The sequence below is a fragment of the Gobio gobio genome, assembly GCF_949357685.1.
Source record: "Gobio gobio genome assembly, chromosome: 19".
Lineage (NCBI taxonomy): Eukaryota > Metazoa > Chordata > Actinopteri > Cypriniformes > Gobionidae > Gobio > Gobio gobio.
Genome location: NC_137112.1, coordinates 50,139,927 through 50,159,926, shown reverse-complemented (window position 1 = coordinate 50,159,926; position 20,000 = coordinate 50,139,927). Strand labels below are relative to the sequence as shown.

At 47.5% G+C, this 20,000-nt stretch overlaps 2 protein-coding genes across 8 annotated transcripts in view; one reads left to right on the top strand and one right to left on the bottom strand.

Moving 5' to 3' along the window:
* slc11a2 (solute carrier family 11 member 2) overlaps window positions 1-5,629 on the bottom strand; it is a 42,097-nt gene extending 36,468 nt beyond the window's left edge. Inside the window, exon 1 of one of the 7 annotated variants that reach the window (XM_079844503.1) lies at window positions 5,458-5,629. The gene's annotated coding sequence lies outside the window, so the exon portion shown is untranslated. Of the gene's footprint in view, window positions 1-5,439 lie in introns of all 7 variants that reach the window. The other 6 variants (XM_079844499.1, XM_079844501.1, XM_079844500.1 and 3 more) reach the window with 6 other exon arrangements.
* On the top strand, window positions 5,408-19,967 carry mettl1 (methyltransferase 1, tRNA methylguanosine). Its single transcript, XM_079844504.1, has 6 exons — window positions 5,408-6,389; window positions 7,585-7,709; window positions 15,126-15,310; window positions 17,173-17,286; window positions 18,729-18,830; window positions 19,800-19,967. Exons 1-6 carry the CDS (start codon window positions 6,310-6,312, stop codon window positions 19,917-19,919), a joined length of 726 nt encoding a protein of 241 aa, XP_079700630.1. The 5' UTR covers window positions 5,408-6,309; the 3' UTR covers window positions 19,920-19,967.
* Window positions 19,968-20,000: the final 33 nt, after the last annotated feature.

Below are 20,000 nucleotides of genomic sequence, written 5' to 3'. Positions count from 1 at the left end.
GTGTGTGTGTGTGTGTGTGTGTGTGTGTGTGTGTGTGAGCTCCAGTGGATCAGCGGCGCTCATTAACCCGGTGAGATCAGCCTTTCCTCAGCCAGTTCTTCTGCCGCTGGCTCTGATGTCTCTGTGGCGGCTCCAGATATAATTCGTCTTGTAACGGCCGATCTTTGCTCTCATGGATCTATAATTTGTTCCCTGGCAAATTTTTTAGTCTGAGGGCAAAGAGAAGTTTCATTACTTTATATTTTTAGGCTATAACTGTACGTTAGCGTTGTAGCCGATTAGCGCTGACTTTGAATGTTTGACTGAATTGTTTGCTTTATTTCATGTGTAGCTTGTTATACCTTTTACTTCTACTTTTGTATTATTGATCAAACATAAACTTGCATTTAACAAAAAGAGACTGGGTTGTGTTTCATGTCATTTAATGTTATCACAGTGATATTACTGTGACTGAACCAGATATTAATATACAGATTTTCTCCTCATTGTTGTCACTACTAGAGCAAGCTCCTGATTGGTTAACGCGGCGCGAAATATCCGCCAAAGTTCAGATTTTTCAACTTGAGCGATTCGCGCGTTCAAAACGCTCAATTCGCGTCCTTCACGCCGCCTCAATCGCGCCGCAGAATGCCATTTCGTGTCTCTGCATTGACTTAAAGGTCCCATGGCATGGCATTTTTCTATTATTTTATAATGTTCCCTGAGGTGTACTTATATTGTTAGTATGATTTTTACATCATAAAATGTCATAATTTAGAAATAAAAGGCATTTTGTCTATACTGCGGTTTGCCCTGTGGCTGAATGCCCTGCTTCAAGAGGCGTGTCTGCTGTGAGACTTCAGTAAAAACGCCCACTGTTGTGATTGGCTGACATCTTTGCATTTTAAATGAGCGTAGGGGGCGTGGTTTAACGAGGTCTACGACGCACGAGCTGCTGCCAGAGAGACGGATGGACCTGAGTTCACTTCACATCAGTTCTCTCAGCACGTCTCAGTTCAGTGAACTGTTGTAGTTACTAGAATATACTTCAGGTTATTAGTCTATTTCTAGTCGGAGGGTCAGAAAGTTAGTAACTTTAGTAAATTATGGATCAGCGCTGACTCGAGACGCAAACCGTTTAGAACGATTCAGTCCGAACCGGACATCACTAATGTACCAGAGACGGAGATCAGCGATTGCTAACAAAGTTATTTATAGTAGCTACTGAGTTATGAGAGCGCTGTCAGTCAGCGCGAGTTTATTGTGTTTGAATCTGAGAGTTCTGAATAAACACGAGTCCCAGTCACGCCGAGTCCGTCTTCATCATTATTACCAACTTTGTAACACATGCAATGTACCATTACAGCGAGATGAACGAGTTAGTAAGTGTTGATAATAGCATTATTTTTAAAATAAAATAAAAGCGTCAGTGACGCGCGTTGAGTTCACAGCGCAAACAAAGACACAACAGCAGTAATCGAATGTAATCCAGTTTATTGTGGGGAAAGCTGGCTAGCCCGGATATGCTCACGCTTACCCCCCGTCTGCTTAATCTCACCCGCGTTTGGTGCCTCCGCTGTGGGCAGATGCAGTACTGGGGGTCGGGGATGCTGAAGGCCGAGCTTCAGCGTGTGTGAGGTTTATCTCTGCTGATGTTGAGCAGAAACTCATGACTGTATGCACATTTTAGAACCGATAGACGCGACGAGGACGTACAAAAACACTGACTCACAAGATAGAAAACACGAAAACACCGCTCTGTCTGGAGAGAGAGAAGCCGCATTGTGTGCACGAATAATAAATAATAAGCTACACATAAGAAATCAATGATCACAGATCAGAAGGAACTGAAGAAAGACTTCTGTTTTCATTTGTACATCCAAACACTGAGAAACTGCCAGCGTTCACTCGTTCACAAGCAATGATGCAATGATCTCTATTCTCTCGAGCGTTTGCATGGGCGTGGCAGATTCTCTGGGCGGAGGAAAGGGAGGAAACCGTTCCTGCTCTGATGTCATAACAGGAGACTTCAGGATTGGCTCGTCTGGCCTGTCATTTTCTCAAAGGCAGAGAGAGACAGCCAGAACTCGGGTTTACACCCATCAACATTTCTATCCACTTGGGGACAATATTCAGGCTAGGGGAACTCATATTAATGTTGAAAAACCTCATAAAATGAAAATTTCATGCCATGGGACCTTTAACATGTAAATCACTCGTGCGAATCGCGTCCGGTGTGAACGCACCATAAAGGTCCTTTCACACTGGACGCGATTTTGACGCGCAAATAATTTGTGCAATGGTTTTATTTTTTGATCAGCTGTTTGTGTAATGAGAGCTTTCACACCGAACGCGAATGTGCTGCGGCGAAAAAAAACAATGTTTATTTTTTTCGTTTCGATGTCGATTTTTTTTAACACTCGCAGCGACAGAAAAGGCTTAAACCAATCACATACAAGCAAACAAAGGTGACGAAATGTCCAGTTGATGTCACTCGCCTTTCAATCAACATTAACCTTTGCCAGGTGTCGCATTTCTCACGAGATTACAGCTGTAGTTGTGTTTACAGCTGTGCAGATGCAGATGTGTTTGCCCACTATAGGCTACAGATTATATTATTAAAATCAATACATTGATTTTTTTTTTTTATATCTAATTGTGTCCGCGACTATAGAAAGTGAGTGTGTTTCCGTCAGTACGACTGTGTCTGTGGCACTTAAATATTTACATTGTGACTCAACTGGAAACACAGCAGCTCCAGATCGAGCCGTTCCTGAAGAGAGTGTGTGTGTGTGTGTGTGTGTGTGTGTGTGTGTGTGGTCAGATGTGGTGCTACTGTCTCTGAAGCTCCTCAAATTGTCCCACGACATTTGAAAGTAAGTGCGGAACCGGCCATGATAAAGTTTTAGCTCCTGTAGAAGATGAGCATCCTCCCCTTCAGACTCTGTTCTTTAAGACTGGCTGCACACAAAACCTTCTTCTCTGTCTTTTAAAGAAAATTAAAAGCTCGTCTCCACTGAATGATTCCGTGTCCGTGTTTCTCAGCTCTCGCCGCGAATGTTAGAGCTCTGAAACGTTGCAAACTATTCTCACACAAAATATTCGCTTTTTCCGCTTTGCTTTTTCGTTACGCGTCCGGTGTGAAAGGGCCTTTACGCTCACATCAACATGTTCACTTGCAGCCTAATATATCCCACCCACTAACAGATCATCAGTGTTATTCACCGGTCATAATGTTATGCCTGATTCTCTGTTTGCTCGGACCCTGGCGTGACTGGACTTGTGTTCTGCGGTTCATTAGGCGGATCTCTCTGGACCTGCGGACGCACAGGAAGTGCTCGGGCGGCCATCTTAGGGGAAAGCCATCGTCATGGTGACTTCACAGTAACACCAGTCACTTCTGATGATGTCACGAGCAGTCCAGTTCCCTATTGGTCAGAGGATTTATTTGTGTGAGATGCCAACTCAGAATCTGCACAGTCACGATGACCGTCTTCTTCTTCTGTGGTGGAGCTCGAGCTCAGATTACAGATGTTACACAATCAGCATCACACACACACACACACACACACACGCACACACACACACACACACGCATACACGCACACACACGCACACACACACACACACACACACGCACACAGTGCAGAAGTGAAGGACACACACTCAGGGAAACTGACAGGATGTGGCAACGCCAGTCTTTCCCTCATTACAGCTGAGTGTGTGTGTGTGTGTGTGTGTGTGTGTGTGTGTGTGTGTGTGTGTGTGTGTGTGTGAGTGTGTGTGAGAGTGTGTATGAGAGTGTGTGTGTGTGTGTGTGTGTGTGGGCATGTTTTTGTGAAATATCAGGACACAAATGTGTATAATGTCATGGGTATTACAAAAAGAGGGAGAAATATGAGGACGTTCCCCATGTCCTCACTTTTCAAAATGCTTATAAATCACAGAATGAGGTTTTCACAGAAAGTGAACTGTGCAGTGTGTGTGTGTGTGTGTGAGAGAGAGAGAGTGTGTGTGAGAGTGAGAGAGTGTGTGTGTGTGTGTGAGAGAGAGAGAGTGTGTGTGAGAGTGAGAGAGTGTGTGTGTGTGTGTGTGTGTGTGTGAGAGAGTGAGTGTGTGTGTGTGTGTGTGTGTGTGTGAGTGAGAGTGTGTGTGTGTGTGTGTGTGTGTGTGTGAGTGAGAGTGTGTGTGTGTGTGTGTGTGTGTGTGTGTGTGTGTGTGTGTGTGTGTATGTCTGTTTCTGTCTGTGCGTGCGTGAGAGTGTGTGTGAGTGTGTGCGAGTGTGTGTGTATGTCTGTCTGTGTGTGTGTCATTCCCTGATGATCCACGGCTGTATGTGTATGTGTGAGAGAGTGTGTGTGTGTTTGAGAGTGTGTGTGAGTGAGAGAGAGAGAGAGAGTGTGTGTGTGTGAGAGAGAATGTCTGTGTGTGTGTGTGTGCGCTAAAGTATTTACATGAAGCTACAAAACGTGTGTAATCTCACGAAATACAGAACAAATGACTCTGTAACGCATGATCTTGTAATCTGTAGTGAAACACATTAAAGTGCCCTCATTATGGGATGTAATCTGCTTCATAAACAGCTGTAAACTCATATTCGCAGTCGTCAGGGTGAGTTTAGGGTCATTGTTTTACTGTTCTTACTGCAGATATGTTGTGTGACGTCACGTTATAATAAAGTGTTGTCCACTTTCCTCTTCAGAAACTCTGCTTTATCCTCCCGCTGCTGCCTTCACGTGCTATCGGAATTATCGTAAATACGAGTTTCCTAGGTAAAAATTGCACATGAACGCCCTCTGATGTCGTGTTTACCACTGGGAAGTTCGGAAATAATTTTGATACCCCAATTCCCGAGATGGGCGTGTCATAAGCTTTAAACATGGTGGCGGGGAGAACTACTGCTGTGGCAGGTGTGGTTTTATTGTTTTTTTTTAGGTCGTCTTGTCTTGACATTAATGTAGTACATATTTACATGTAAGAATAATCATATGAAGCGTGTTGTATGTTTGGTACTCAGCGAAAATAGCCTGCATTTGACTGAAATTACAGAATCAGCAGAAAGCGGACTATCTGGAATGTTTATATGGTTGTCGGTGCATGGGACACTACATATGATGTTGGTTTTAATAAGATTTTCCCAATAAATAGGCAAGAATAACCATGATTCCTGTTCAGTCCGACAACAAAGCACTTGAATGCAACAAGCTCGTAATCACGACTTCTAAAGTGGGAATTAGGAAATTTCCGATAGCACGTGAAGGCAGCATAACCTCACTTCAGTCTCTGTGTTTATATTCCCGCAGGATAATGACATCCCATAATAAGATTTTTATATTAAGAGTAAAGCAGAACTTCAGGAAAAGCTGAAGACACTCAGAGAATCAATGACATAAACCAACACATCACGAGAGCGCGCACCTGAGGAAGCGCGCGCACCTGAGGAAGAGGAAGAGCGCGTACCTGATGAAGAGCGCGTACCTGAGGAAGAGGAAGAGCGCGCGTACCTGATGAAGATCCTCCGGGAATGTGAAGAGCTCGTGCTGAGGATCTTCTTCTTCTTCTTCTTCTTCAGTTTGAAGGCATGAGGACGGCGAAGGTGACAGACGGAGAATGTGACGACACCGGCGACTCGCTTCAAAATAAGAGTCCGGAGACCACGTGGAGTCACGTGTCCGTGTCACGCGGTGACGAGCCTCAGTCTCTGATTTATTTATTTTACAGTAGCCATTAAAATCAGTTCTTATTTTTTATGTAATATTGCAGTATTTATCATAAATAATTTATTATTTATTATTAATAATTTAGTGCTTATCATCATGTGTTGTTAAACAATAGTACAATTGGTTGGTTTGAACGCACTGTAATTTTATCCCTCACTTGTTTTCATTCCTATTAAAAAAATGATATGGTTCTACATCGACTAAGATAATGAGAGTGAAGTGAAGAGCAAACAAGAACAAATGTAGGCGGGGCTTGAGTGTGTCTGAGGGGAGCTGATTGGACGGTTGTGGTTTGCTATTGGTGGATCTCATGTGAGTGACAGGTGGCTCCGCCCTCGCTATCAGAGAAGAGATGAAGATATTCCGATTATTAACACAATAATGATGTGCTCCGATTAAACACTTTAATATTCCATAAATCACCAGGAATGGGGTTATTGAGGGAATGTAGTTTAGTTTTACACTCCATCGCTAGATGTCGCACGCGCACTGTGTCCAGCAGAGGGCAGGCGCGCGCCCGCTTCACCACTGCGCGCGCGTCAGAGAAGAAGAGTCACGTGTGAGTTCCAGAAGTCAACACACACTTCTCTGAGTTACTCCGGCGAGAAGGATGAGTGTGTCCATGCCTCAGAAGCGCTACTACCGCCAGCGCGCGCACTCCAACCCCATGGCAGATCACACCTTTCACTAGTAAGAGAGAGTGTGTGTGTGTGTGTGTGTGTGTGTGTGTGTGTGTGTGTGTGTGTGTGTGTGTGTGTGTGTGTGTGTGTGTGTGTGTGTGTGTGTGTGTGTGTGTGTGTGTGTGTGTGTGTGTGTGTGTGTGTGTGTGTGTGTGTGTGTGTGTGTGTGTGTGTGTGTGTGTGTGTGTGTGTGATGGGTAGGTTTAGGGGCTGTGTGTGTGTGTGTGTGTGTGTGTGTGTGATGGGTAGGTTTAGGGGCTGTGTGTGTGTGTGTGTGTGTGTGTGTGTGATGGGTAGGTTTAGGGGCTGTGTGTGTGTGTGTGTGTGTGTGATGGGTAGGTTTAGGGGCAGTGTGTGTGTGTGTGTGTGTGTGTGTGTGTGTGATGGGTAGGTTTAGGGGCTGTGTGTGTGTGTGTGTGTGTGTGTGTGTGTGTGTGTGTGTGTGTGTGTGTGTGTGTGATGGGTAGGTTTAGGGGCAGTGTGTGTGTGTGTGTGTGTGTGTGTGTGTGTGTGATGGGTAGGTTTAGGGGCTGTGTGTGTGTGTGTGTGTGTGTGTGTGTGTGTGTGATGGGTAGGTTTAGGGGCAGTGTGTGTGTGTGTGTGTGTGTGTGTGTGTGTGTGTGTGTGTGTGATGGGTAGGTTTAGGGGCTGTGTGTGTGTGTGTGTGTGTGTGTGTGTGTGTGTGTGTGTGATGGGTAGGTTTAGGGGCAGTGTGTGTGTGTGTGTGTGTGTGTGTGTGTGTGTGAGTGATGGGTAGGTTTAGGGGCTGTGTGTGTGTGTGTGTGTGTGTGTGTGTGTGTGTGTGTGTGTGTGATGGGTAGGTTTAGGGGCAGTGTGTGTGTGTGTGTGTGTGTGTGTGAGAGAGAGAGAGAGAGAGAGAGAGAGAGAGAGCACACCTTTTAATAGTAAGACTGACCCTCTTAATGTTCATGGCGCTGTGTGTGTGTGTGTGTGTGTGTGTGTGTGTGTGTGTGTGTGTTAGTGATGGGTAGGTTTAGGGGCTGTGTGTGTGTGTGTGTGTGTGTGTGTGTGATGGGTAGGTTTAGGGGCAGTGTGTGTGTGTGTGTGTGTGTGTGTGTGTGTGTGTGTGAGAGAGAGAGAGAGAGAGAGAGAGAGAGCACACCTTTTAATAGTAAGACTGACCCTCTTAATGTTCATGGCGCTGTGTGTGTGTGTGTGTGTGTGTGTGTGTGTGTGTGTGTTAGTCCGGTGTGTCCGCAGGAGATGGACTGGTCTCCGCTGTATCCGCAGTATTTCTGCACACCTGAGGGAAACGGCAGCGCACAGGTGGAGTTCGCGGACATCGGCTGCGGCTACGGAGGACTTCTGGGTAATCTTCACTAGTTTAATGTGTCTGATATACTCACACACACACACACACACACATCAAAAGGTTTTGATGGGTACGATTTTTTATGTTTTATTTATTTAAAAATACACTGAGCTATTCCTCCAGTGTAGAGCAGCGTCAGTGAAGGTGATGTGTTCCTGTGATCAGCTTCTTCCCTTCAGTCTATGCCAGATATATATATATATATATATAACCTACATTTTGAAATCATTTGAGGCTGAATCATCATAAGCATGCGTGTTTATTTCAGCACTTCCGTCAGTGAAACAACACAGCCTATAAAACATCTAAACGATTATCAGTGTATAATGGTAACCTCAAGAATATAAGAAAATTACATATTAGTTAGAAAAATATTTGATTCATACTATTTCCCCGCAAAGATGGGTCATATACCGCTCTGAGCTCTGAGAGGAAAAAAAATATCTTCCACAAGGTCAAGACATTTAGGCAATGTTTGATTATTCACTCATCCATGAACTGCCACCTTAACGTGGTGGAGGGGTTTGAGTACCCGAATGACCCTTGGAGCTATGTTGTCCGGGGCTATATGCCCCTGGTAGGGTCTCCCAAGGCAAACAGGTCCTAGGTGACGGGTCAGACTAAGAGCAGTTCAAAAACCCTTATGATGCCAAAAAAAACAAGGACCGTGACGTCGCCCGGTACGGCGCAGCCGGGGCCCCACCCTGGAGCCAGGCCTGGGGTTGGGGCTCGTATGCGAGCGCCTGGTGGCTGGACCTTCCCCCACGGGGTCCGGCCGGGCTCAGCCCAAAGGAGCGACGTGGGGACACCTTCCCGTGGGCCCACCACTCACAGGAGGGACCGTAAGGGGCCGGTGCAGAGAAGATCGGGCAGCAGTCGAAGGCGGGGGCCTAGACGACCCGATCCCTGGACACGGAAACTGGCTCTTGGGACATGGAATGTCACCTCACTGGCGGGGAAAGAGCCTGAGCTTGTGCGTGAGGTTAAGAGGTTCCGACTAGAGATAGTCGGGCTCACCTCCACGCATGGTTTGGGCTCTGGAACCACACTCCTCGGGAGGGGATGGACTCTTCACCACTCTGGAGTTGCCCATGGTGAGAGGCGGCGGGCTGGTGTGGGTTTGCTTATAGCCCCCCAGCTCTGCCGCCATGTGTTGGAGTTTACCCCGGTGAACGAGAGGGTCGTTTCCCTGCGGCTTCGGCTCGGGGATAGGTCTCTCACTGTCGTGTGTGCCTATGGGCCAAACAGCAGTGCAGAGTACCCGACCTTCTTGGTGTCCCTGGGAGGGGTGCTGGAGAGTGCTCCGACTGGGGACTCCGTCGTTCTACTGGGGGACTTCAACGCCCACGTGGGCAATGACAGTGACACCTGGAGGGGCGTGATTGGGAGGAACGGCCCCCCTGATCTGAACCCGAGCGGTGTTCTGTTATTGGACTTCTGTGCTAGTTACAGTTTGTCCATAACGAACACCATGTTCAAGCATAAGGGTGTCCATCAGTGCACATGGCACCAGGACACCCTAGGTCGTAGGTCAATGATCGACTTCGTGGTCGTTTCATCTGACCTGCGGCCGTATGTCTTGGACACTCGGGTGAAGAGAGGGGCGGAGCTGTCAACTGATCACCACCTGGTGGTGAGTTGGATCCGATGGCGGGGGAGGAAGCTGGACAGACCCGGTAGACCCAAACGTACTGTGAGGGTCTGCTGGGAACGTTTGGCCGAGTCTCCTGTCAGAGAGATCTTCAACTCCTGCCTCCGGCAGAGCTTCGACCAGATCCCGAGGGAGGCTGGAGATATTGAGTCCGAGTGGACCATGTTCTCCACCTCCATTGTCAAAGCGGCTGCTCGGAGCTGTGGACGCAAGGTCTCCGGTGCCTGTCGAGGCGGCAATCCCCGAACTCGGTGGTGGACACCGGAAGTAAGGGATGCCGTCAAGCTGAAGAAGGAGTCCTATCGGGCCTGGATGGCTTGTGGGACTCCTGAGGCAGCTGACAGGTACCGACAGGCTAAACGGACTGCAGCCCGGGTGGTTGTGGAGGCAAAAACTCGGGCCTGGGAGGAGTTCGGTGAGGCCATGGAAAAGGACTATCGGCTGGCCTCGAAGAGATTCTGGCAAACCGTCCGGCGCCTCAGGAGGGGGAAGCAGTGCCTACCAACGCTGTTTACAGTGGCGATGGGCGGCTGTTGACCTCAACTGGGGATATCGTCGGGCGGTGGAAGGAATACTTTGAGGATCTCCTCAATCCCGCCGTCACGTCTTCCATTGAGGAAGCAGAGGCTGGGGACCCAGAGGTGGACTCGTCCATCACCCGGGATGAAGTCATCGAGGTGTTAAAAAGCTCCTCAGTGGCTCCGGGGGGGATGAGATCCGCCCTGAGTACCTCAAGTCTCTGGATGTTGTGGGGCTGTTCTTGGCTGACACGCCTCTGCAGCATCGCGTGGCGGTCGGGGACAGTGCCTCTGGACTGGCAGAACCGGGCTGGTGGTCCCGCTTTTCAAGAAGGGGGACCGGAGGGTTTGTTCCAACTATAGGGGGATCACACTTCTCAGCCTCCCCGGGAAAGTCTATGCCAGGGTACTGGAGAGGAGAATTCGGCCGATAGTGGAACCTCGGATTCAGGAGGAACAGTGTGGTTTTCGTCCCGGTCGTGGAACACTGGACCAGCTCTATACCCTCTACAGGGTGCTGGAGGGTTCATGGGAGTTTGCCCAACCAGTCCACATGTGTTTTGTGGATTTGGAGAAGGCATTCGACTGTGTTCCCCGTGGCATCCTGTGGAGGGTGCTGGGGGAATATGGGGTCCGGGGTCCGGCTTAGGGCTGTTCGGTCCCTGTATGACCGAAGCAGGAGTTTGGTCCGCATTGCCGGCAGTAAGTCAGACTTGTTCCCGGTGCATGTTGGACTCCGGCAGCGCTGCCCTTTGTCGCCGGTTCTGTTCATAATTTTTATGGACAGAATTTCTAGGCGCAGCCAAGGGCCGGAGGGTGTCAGGTTTGGGGACCACACGGTTTCGTCTCTGCTCTTTGCGGATGACGTTGTCGTGTTGGCCCCTTCTAACCAGGACCTTCAGCATGCATTGGGACGGTTTGCAGCCGAGTGTGAAGCGGCTGGGATGGGGATCAGCACCTCCAAATCCGAGGCCATGGTCCTCAGTCGGAAAAGGGTGGCTTGCCCACTTCAGGTTGGTGGAGAGTTCCTGCCCCAAGTGGAGGAGTTCAGGTGTCTCAGGGTCTTGTTCACGAGTGAGGGGAGGATGGAACGGGAGATTGACAGACGGATCGGTGCAGCTTCTGCAGTAATGCGGTCGATGTACCGGTCTGTCGTGGTGAAGAAAGAGCTAAGCTGTAAGGCGAAGCTCTCGATTTACCGGTCAATCTACGTTCCTACTCTCACCTATGGTCATGAGCTTTGGGTCATGACCGAAAGGACAAGATCCCGGATACAGGCGGCCGAAATGAGCTTTCTCCGCAGGGTGGCTGGGCGCTCCCTTAGAGATAGGGTGAGGAGCTCAGTCACTCTGGAGGAACTCAGAGTAGAGCCGCTGCTCCTCCACATCGAGAGGGGACAGCTGAGGTGGCTCGGGCATCTGTTCCGGATGCCTCCTGAACGCCTTCCCGGGAAGGTGTTTCGGGCATGTCTAACCGGGAGGAGGCCCTGAGGAAGACCTAGGACACGCTGGAGGGATTATGTCTCCCGGCTGGCCTTGGAACGCCTCGGTGTCCCCCCGGGAGAGCTGGAGGAAGTGTCTAGGGAGAGGGAAGTCTGGGCATCTCTGCTTAGACTGCTGCCCCCGCGACCCGGCCCCGGATAAGCGGAAGAAGATGGATGGATGGATGATTATTCACTGCCAGAGAAAACGAAACCAAAATCGTGTGTGTGTGTGAAATGCGCTATTCAAATAAACCAAACTTGACGCGCCTTACCAAGTTTAATAACAAACTGTGTTAAATAAAATTTGAAGTTTAAAGGTATTCGTCCCACAGTGTTTTTCTACTTTCCCACAGTAAAGGATGTGAATAGTTATAATAGACTTAATTAAAAACAAACGAAAGGAAGAAATGTTTATAATCCCCTGCGAACATGGCGACACGAGTGAAGATTTGGGAAAGGAAACGAGATGTCCATGGGGATAAAATGGACTCGGCCTATTGTTAAAACTCACGGAAAACCGAGTGTCCAGATCCAGATCGCAAAACAGAATGAAAAAGTGCAATCTGACCATTATTTCTTTTCTAGACTAAACAAAGCTTTGCTTCACTCCTGTACTAATATTCACGTCAAACAGCTTCACACACAAAACACTAGGTTAGTAAAATAACACAAAAAAAATGTAAGGTAGAAAATAGTCTTTATGTAAAGAGATATATTAAAATATAAAGAGCTCAACTCTTAAGTGGAAGGAAGCTATTTTTCCCCCTCGCGTGCAACCTAGCGGATGAGGCATTATTAGGGTTAGTAAAAATAACGAAATAATAGTTTTAAGTAGAAAATAGTATTTATGTAAAGAGATATAGTATATTATCTACCTATTTACCAAATTACCCCCCCAAAAAACCGTCGATATCATCGGCCATCACAATGTTTTACTGTAAACATCGTCACCTGCCGCTTTAGGGGACATCGCCCACCCTAATGTGCTGTTCCCTCTGTAGTGCAGTTATCAGTGCTGTTCCCTCTGTAGTGCAGTTATCAGTGCTGTTCCCTCTGTAGTGCAGTTATCTGTGCTGTTCCCTCTGTAGTGTAGTTATCTGTGCTGTTCCCTCTGTAGTGTAGTTATCTGTGCTGTTCCCTCTGTAGTGTAGTTATCTGTGCTGTTCCCTCTGTAGTGTAGTTATCTGTGCTGTTCCCTCTGTAGTGTAGTTATCTGTGCTGTTCCCTCTGTAGTGTAGTTATCAGTGCTGTTCCCTCTGTAGTGCAGTTATCTGTGCTGTTCCCTCTGTAGTGCAGTTATCAGTGCTGTTCCCTCTGTAGTGCAGTTATCAGTGCTGTTCCCTCTGTAGTGCAGTTATCAGTGCTGTTCCCTCTGTAGTGTAGTTATCTGTGCTGTTCCCTCTGTAGTGTAGTTATCTGTGCTGTTCCCTCTGTAGTGCAGTTATCTGTGCTGTTCCCTCTGTAGTGCAGTTATCTGTGCTGTTCCCTCTGTAGTGTAGTTATCTGTGCTGTTCCCTCTGTAGTGCAGTTATCAGTGCTGTTCCCTCTGTAGTGTAGTTATCAGTGCTGTTCCCTCTGTAGTGTAGTTATCTGTGCTGTTCCCTCTGTAGTGTAGTTATCTGTGCTGTTCCCTCTGTAGTGCAGTTATCTGTGCTGTTCCCTCTGTAGTGTAGTTATCTGTGCTGTTCCCTCTGTAGTGCAGTTATCTGTGCTGTTCCCTCTGTAGTGCAGTTATCTGTGCTGTTCCCTCTGTAGTGCAGTTATCTGTGCTGTTCCCTCTGTAGTGTAGTTATCTGTGCTGTTCCCTCTGTAGTGTAGTTATCTGTGCTGTTCCCTCTGTAGTGTAGTTATCTGTGCTGTTCCCTCTGTAGTGCAGTTATCTGTGCTGTTCCCTCTGTAGTGTAGTTATCTGTGCTGTTCCCTCTGTAGTGTAGTTATCTGTGCTGTTCCCTCTGTAGTGCAGTTATCTGTGCTGTTCCCTCTGTAGTGTAGTTATCTGTGCTGTTCCCTCTGTAGTGCAGTTATCTGTGCTGTTCCCTCTGTAGTGTAGTTATCTGTGCTGTTCCCTCTGTAGTGTAGTTATCTGTGCTGTTCCCTCTGTAGTGCAGTTATCTGTGCTGTTCCCTCTGTAGTGTAGTTATCTGTGCTGTTCCCTCTGTAGTGCAGTTATCTGTGCTGTTCCCTCTGTAGTGTAGTTATCTGTGCTGTTCCCTCTGTAGTGTAGTTATCTGTGCTGTTCCCTCTGTAGTGCAGTTATCTGTGCTGTTCCCTCTGTAGTGTAGTTATCAGTGCTGTTCCCTCTGTAGTGTAGTTATCTGTGCTGTTCCCTCTGTAGTGTAGTTATCTGTGCTGTTCCCTCTGTAGTGCAGTTATCTGTGCTGTTCCCTCTGTAGTGTAGTTATCTGTGCTGTTCCCTCTGTAGTGCAGTTATCTGTGCTGTTCCCTCTGTAGTGTAGTTATCTGTGCTGTTCCCTCTGTAGTGCAGTTATCTGTGCTGTTCCCTCTGTAGTGTAGTTATCTGTGCTGTTCCCTCTGTAGTGCAGTTATCTGTGCTGTTCCCTCTGTAGTGCAGTTATCTGTGCTGTTCCCTCTGTAGTGTAGTTATCAGTGCTGTTCCCTCTGTAGTGTAGTTATCTGTGCTGTTCCCTCTGTAGTGTAGTTATCTGTGCTGTTCCCTCTGTAGTGCAGTTATCTGTGCTGTTCCCTCTGTAGTGTAGTTATCTGTGCTGTTCCCTCTGTAGTGTAGTTATCTGTGCTGTTCCCTCTGTAGTGCAGTTATCTGTGCTGTTCCCTCTGTAGTGTAGTTATCTGTGCTGTTCCCTCTGTAGTGCAGTTATCTTTGCTGTTCCCTCTGTAGTGTAGTTATCTGTGCTGTTCCCTCTGTAGTGTAGTTATCTGTGCTGTTCCCTCTGTAGTGCAGTTATCTGTGCTGTTCCCTCTGTAGTGTAGTTATCTGTGCTGTTCCCTCTGTAGTGCAGTTATCTGTGCTGTTCCCTCTGTAGTGTAGTTATCTGTGCTGTTCCCTCTGTAGTGTAGTTATCTGTGCTGTTCCCTCTGTAGTGCAGTTATCTGTGCTGTTCCCTCTGTAGTGTAGTTATCAGTGCTGTTCCCTCTGTAGTGTAGTTATCTGTGCTGTTCCCTCTGTAGTGTAGTTATCTGTGCTGTTCCCTCTGTAGTGCAGTTATCTGTGCTGTTCCCTCTGTAGTGTAGTTATCTGTGCTGTTCCCTCTGTAGTGCAGTTATCTGTGCTGTTCCCTCTGTAGTGTAGTTATCTGTGCTGTTCCCTCTGTAGTGCAGTTATCTGTGCTGTTCCCTCTGTAGTGTAGTTATCTGTGCTGTTCCCTCTGTAGTGCAGTTATCTGTGCTGTTCCCTCTGTAGTGCAGTTATCTGTGCTGTTCCCTCTGTAGTGTAGTTATCAGTGCTGTTCCCTCTGTAGTGTAGTTATCTGTGCTGTTCCCTCTGTAGTGCAGTTATCTGTGCTGTTCCCTCTGTAGTGCAGTTATCTGTGCTGTTCCCTCTGTAGTGTAGTTATCTGTGCTGTTCCCTCTGTAGTGCAGTTATCTGTGCTGTTCCCTCTGTAGTGTAGTTATCAGTGCTGTTCCCTCTGTAGTGTAGTTATCTGTGCTGTTCCCTCTGTAGTGTAGTTATCTGTGTTGTTCCCTCTGTAGTGCAGTTATCAGAGCTGTTCCCTCTGTAGTGTAGGTATCTGTGCTGTTCCCTCTGTAGTGCAGTTATCAGAGCTGTGTTGTTCCCTCTGTAGTGCAGTTATCAGAGCTGTTCCCCGGCCGGCTGAGTCTGGGTCTGGAGATCCGTGTGAAAGTGTCGGATTATGTGCAGGACCGGATCCGCTCGCTCCGGGCGGCTGAGCCGGGCCGCTTCCAGAACATCGCCTGCCTCCGCAGCAACGCCATGAAGTACCTGCCCAACTTCTTCTCCAAGGGACAGGTATGAGCCCAGATACACACACACACACACACACACATTCACACCCGTCCCACTGGACCAGCACTGGGACTATCTTCAGCCGCTGTGTAATATCACTGCGCCGCTGGACTCATGGGGCGGCTCACAGCTCTTGATTATTACGCAGGAATGAGAGTATAGTTCCTGCCATATCGGCCTAGAACATCACAACTTCTCATTTTCCGTCGGTCTTAGCACACGATGGAACTACAGAAGAGTCTAGTTTTAAACAGGAGAAATATGGAAACTCTTTGGTCATTTTTGAGCGAGATGCTAACGGTCTAATCAGATTCAATGATCTATGCTAAGCTATGCTAACAGTGCAGACCCGGAGATCGGCTCAAACTCAACTGTTTAACTCTAGAGGAGTCGCAGAATGATCAACTAATAATAGAGCGCTTCTCTTTTCTCTAGTCCACCTTCACTAGACTTCAGTCAGGGATGTAAATAACACACACACACACCTGAGCATGACAGGAGGATGAGGAGATGTTTCAGCGCTGCGGGGCCACACGCACACACACACACACACACACACACACACACACACACGGGCTCGTCTTCTGGAGTGTGTTTTCCAGCTGGTGAAGGGAGAGCCGGAGGCGCTGCTGCTCCCAGTAATTATCCCTCAGTCTTCATGATGTCTGCTGGTGTGTGTGTGTGTGTGTGTGTGTGTGTGTGTGTGTGTGTGTGTGTAGGAACTCTGGGGAATTCCAGCTCCGCCGCAGAGACGCTGACGGGAGCAGATTCTAGTGGTGTCAACAATGCTCGATTCAGCATCGATGCGGCTAATGGCCATAATCGATTATGTCACCGTTTATTTTCTGGCCTTGAGTTGGACAATAAAGTTGTGAAGTTTCAATTACTTCCGGGGTCATAACAACAACAACAATCAAGATGGCTGAGGCGGAGGGAGATTACTGATGAATTAAAACACTTATGTTCACTGCTGGGAAAAGTTGGCTGTTATTATTGCTCTATTTAATTTCAAATGGTTCTAAAGCAGAGAAGAGAAACATTTCTCATTCAAAGCACTGGTTTCTTATAGATTTCTTTCATCTCCAATACCCTGTACCATTCAATTACATTTTATTTAATGACATTTATGTCAAAGATACAGGAGAGTGATAATACACACATAGCAGCCAATAAAATCTGTTGTTCAATATCTGACTGCTTGTATTGCTTCATGACTGATTAAAAATGTGCCTTGTTGTGTGCAGTTGAATTTTGATGCATCGTAGAATAGAATTGAATCGAATCGTTAACTGGTGAATCATAATCGAATCGAATTGTGAGGGCAGTGCCAATGCATTCTGGATTCTGGAGCCCAGATCCTCAGGGATGTTCATTTCATTCACCAAGACAATGACGACTTGAACACACACACACACACACACACACACACCCATGAGTGCTCGATTAATCACCAACGCCTCAGATCTGATGTTCAAAGTGTGTGGACGCTCTTCCTGCAGCAGCTGAACCCAAATCATCCACACTGAGTTATTACAGTATTGCTCTCTTCATAATGTTGTGTATATACAGTCCCAAGCTACAGGTGTGGTGAGACTGTACACACACACTCACACACACACAAACACACACACACTCACACACACACTCACTCACTCACACAAACACTCTCACACACAGACACACACACACACTCACTCACTCACTCTCGCACACACATACTCTCACGCACACTCTCGCACACACACACACTCTCTCACACACACACACACACACACACACTGGCGCACACACACACACACTCACCGACACACACACTCTCACACACAAACAGATCTGACCTTTTCCATCATCTTTTGTGTTTGCAGCTCAGTAAGATGTTCTTTCTCTTTCCGGATCCACACTTCAAGAAAACCAAACACAAATGGCGCATCATCAGCCCTACGTTACTGGCGGAGTATGCATACACACTGCGGGTCGGGGTAAGAGTGTGTGAGAGTGTGTGAGAGCGAGTGTGTGAGTGCGAGTGTGTGAGTGCGAGTGTGTGTGTGTGTGTGAGTGCGAGTGTGTGTGTGTGTGAGTGCGAGTGTGTGAGTGCGAGTGTGTGAGTGCGAGTGTGTGAGTGCGAGTGTGTGAGTGCGAGTGTGTGAGTGCGAGTGTGTGAGTGCGAGTGTGTGTGCGAGTGTGTGTGCGAGTGTGTGTGCGAGAGTGTGTGAGTGAGTACAAGAGTGTGTGAGTGAGTACGAGTGTGTGTGTGTGTGTGAGTGCGAGAGTGAGTGTGTGTGTGAGGGCAAAGGTCACCTGAGGGATCAGACTGGAGATCATGTTGGCGAGAGAGAATCCCTTCAGTACTTCTGAGAATCTGATCTTCTGGTTATTCAATCTGAAGCGGCTAAAGAGCAAACGCCGATAAGATCCAGTGTTTGCTTCCCGCTCGTCTGTTACAGGTCAAAGTATCTCAGCAGAACCACTGCACTGGTTTACGTGTGTGTGTGTGTGTGTGTGTGTGTGTGTGTGAGTGTGTGTGTGTGTGAGTGTGTGAGTGTGTGTGTGTGTGTGAGTGTTCTGCAGAGTCTAGTGTACACTAACACTGATATGTGTTCTGTGTGTGTGTGTGTGTGTGTGTGTTCTGCAGAGTCTAGTGTACACTAACACTGATATGTGTTCTGTGTGTGTGTGTGTGTGTGAGTGTTCTGCAGAGTCTAGTGTACACTAACACTGATATGTGTTCTGTGTGAGTGTGTGTGTGTGTGTGAGTGTTCTGCAGAGTCTAGTGTACACTAACACTGATATGTGTTCTGTGTGTGTGTGTGTGTGTGTGTGTTCTGCAGGGTCTAGTGTACACTAACACTGATGTGTGTGTGTGTGTGTGTGTGTGTGTGTGTGTGTGTGTGTGTGTGTGTGTGTGTGTGTGTGTGTGTGTGTGTGTGTGTGTGTTCTGCAGGGTCTAGTGTACACTAACACTGTGTGTGTGTGTGTGTGTGTGTGTGTACTGCAGGGTCTAGTGTACACCAACACTGATGTGTGTTCTCTCTGTGTGTGTGTGTGTGTGTGTGTTCTGCAGGGTCTAGTGTACACTAACACTGTGTGTGTGTGTGTGTGTGTGTACTGCAGGGTCTAGTGTACACTAACACTGTGTGTGTGTGTGTGTGTGTGTGTGTGTGTGTGTGTGTGTTCTGCAGGGTCTAGTGTACACTAACACTGTGTGTGTGTGTGTGTGTGTGTGTGTGTGTGTGTGTGTGTGTGTGTTCTGCAGGGTCTAGTGTACACTAACACTGTGTGTGTGTGTGTGTGTGTGTGTGTGTGTGTGTACTGCAGGGTCTAGTGTACACCAACACTGATGTGTGTTCTCTCTCTGTGTGTGTGTGTGTGTGTGTGTGTGTGTGTGTGTGTGTGTGTGTGTGTGTGTGTGTGTGTACTGCAGGGTCTAGTGTACACTAACACTGATGTGGAGGAGGTGCATGAGTGGATCATCAGGCACTTCAGCGCTCATCCTCTCTTCAGCCGAGTGTCCGAGGAGCAGCTGGTGCGTCCTCATCTCTCTCTCTCTTAAAGGGTTAGTTCAGCCACAAATGTAAATTGTGTCATTAATGACTGAGCCTCATGTGGTTGGACACCCGTCAGACCTCCGTTCATCTACAGACACAAATGAAGATATTTTAGTGTAAATCTGATGCTCTGAAAGGCCTCCATTGGCTCAACTTTACACTCTCAAGACCCTTAAAAGACACTAAAGACTAAAGTTACAAAGTCCATCTCACTACAGCGGCTCTACAATAACTTTATGAAGACGAGAATAGTTTTTGTGCGCAAAAAAACCCTAAATAACGACTTTATCCAGCTTGTTCTTGTCTTCCGTGTGTGCCTCCACGACGCATGCGTGAGAATATGAGCAGATCCGGCGTTCGGACACATGACCCAGAAGAGATTTGTTTACGAGCAGAGGAAGACGCGCGTATCTCAGCTGTTGAATTCTACACTGATCGTGCTTTAGGTCTCGCTGTAGTTCTCAAAATGGGGCTAAAGTGGCATTTCATGGATTCCCGAACGCCGGATCTGCTCATATTCTCACGCATGCGTCGTGGAGACACACACGGAAGACAAGAACAAGCTGGATAAAGCTGTTATTTAGATTTTTTTTTGCACAGAAACTATTGTCGTCGCATCGTAAAATTATTGTAGAGTCACTGTGGTGAGATGGACTTTGTAACAACGTTTTTAGTGCCTTTTATGGGTCTTGTGAGTGTAAATGTACTGAATGCCAATGGAGGCCTTTCAGAGCATCAGATTTACACTAAAATATCTTCATTTGTGTCTGAAGATGAACGGAGGTCTGACGGGTGTCCAACCACATGAGGCTCAGTCATTAATGACACAATTTACAGTTTTGGGTGAACTAACCCTTTAAGGCTTTCAGGAGCTTGAGTGTGTCATAAATGATGGTTTGAGCCCTTAGAATACGTCACGCCTGTGCTCACTGGTGTTCATGTCGCAGGCTGATGATGTCATCATTGGTCATCTGGGGACGTGCACTGAAGAGGGAAAGAAGGTCCAGAGGAATGGAGGCAAAAACTTTTTAGCCGTGTTCCGCAGAGTGGAGGATCCCGAGACGTGACGGAGAACTGATCATCATTCTGAATATGAATAAACGCTCTTATTAATATTCTCTGTGTGTTTCATGAAGTGCTTCTCCATT

Bases quoted from the DNA above. Each gene is read 5' to 3' on its own strand.
- mettl1 (XM_079844504.1), top strand. From the start codon at position 6,310: ATGAGTGTGTCCATGCCTCAGAAGCGCTACTACCGCCAGCGCGCGCAC. The intron at 7,710-15,125 runs GTAATCTTCACT...TTCCCTCTGTAG, and splicing joins CGGCTACGGAGGACTTCTGG to TGCAGTTATCAGAGCTGTTC. The intron at 18,831-19,799 runs GTGCGTCCTCAT...TTCATGTCGCAG, and splicing joins GAGTGTCCGAGGAGCAGCTG to GCTGATGATGTCATCATTGG.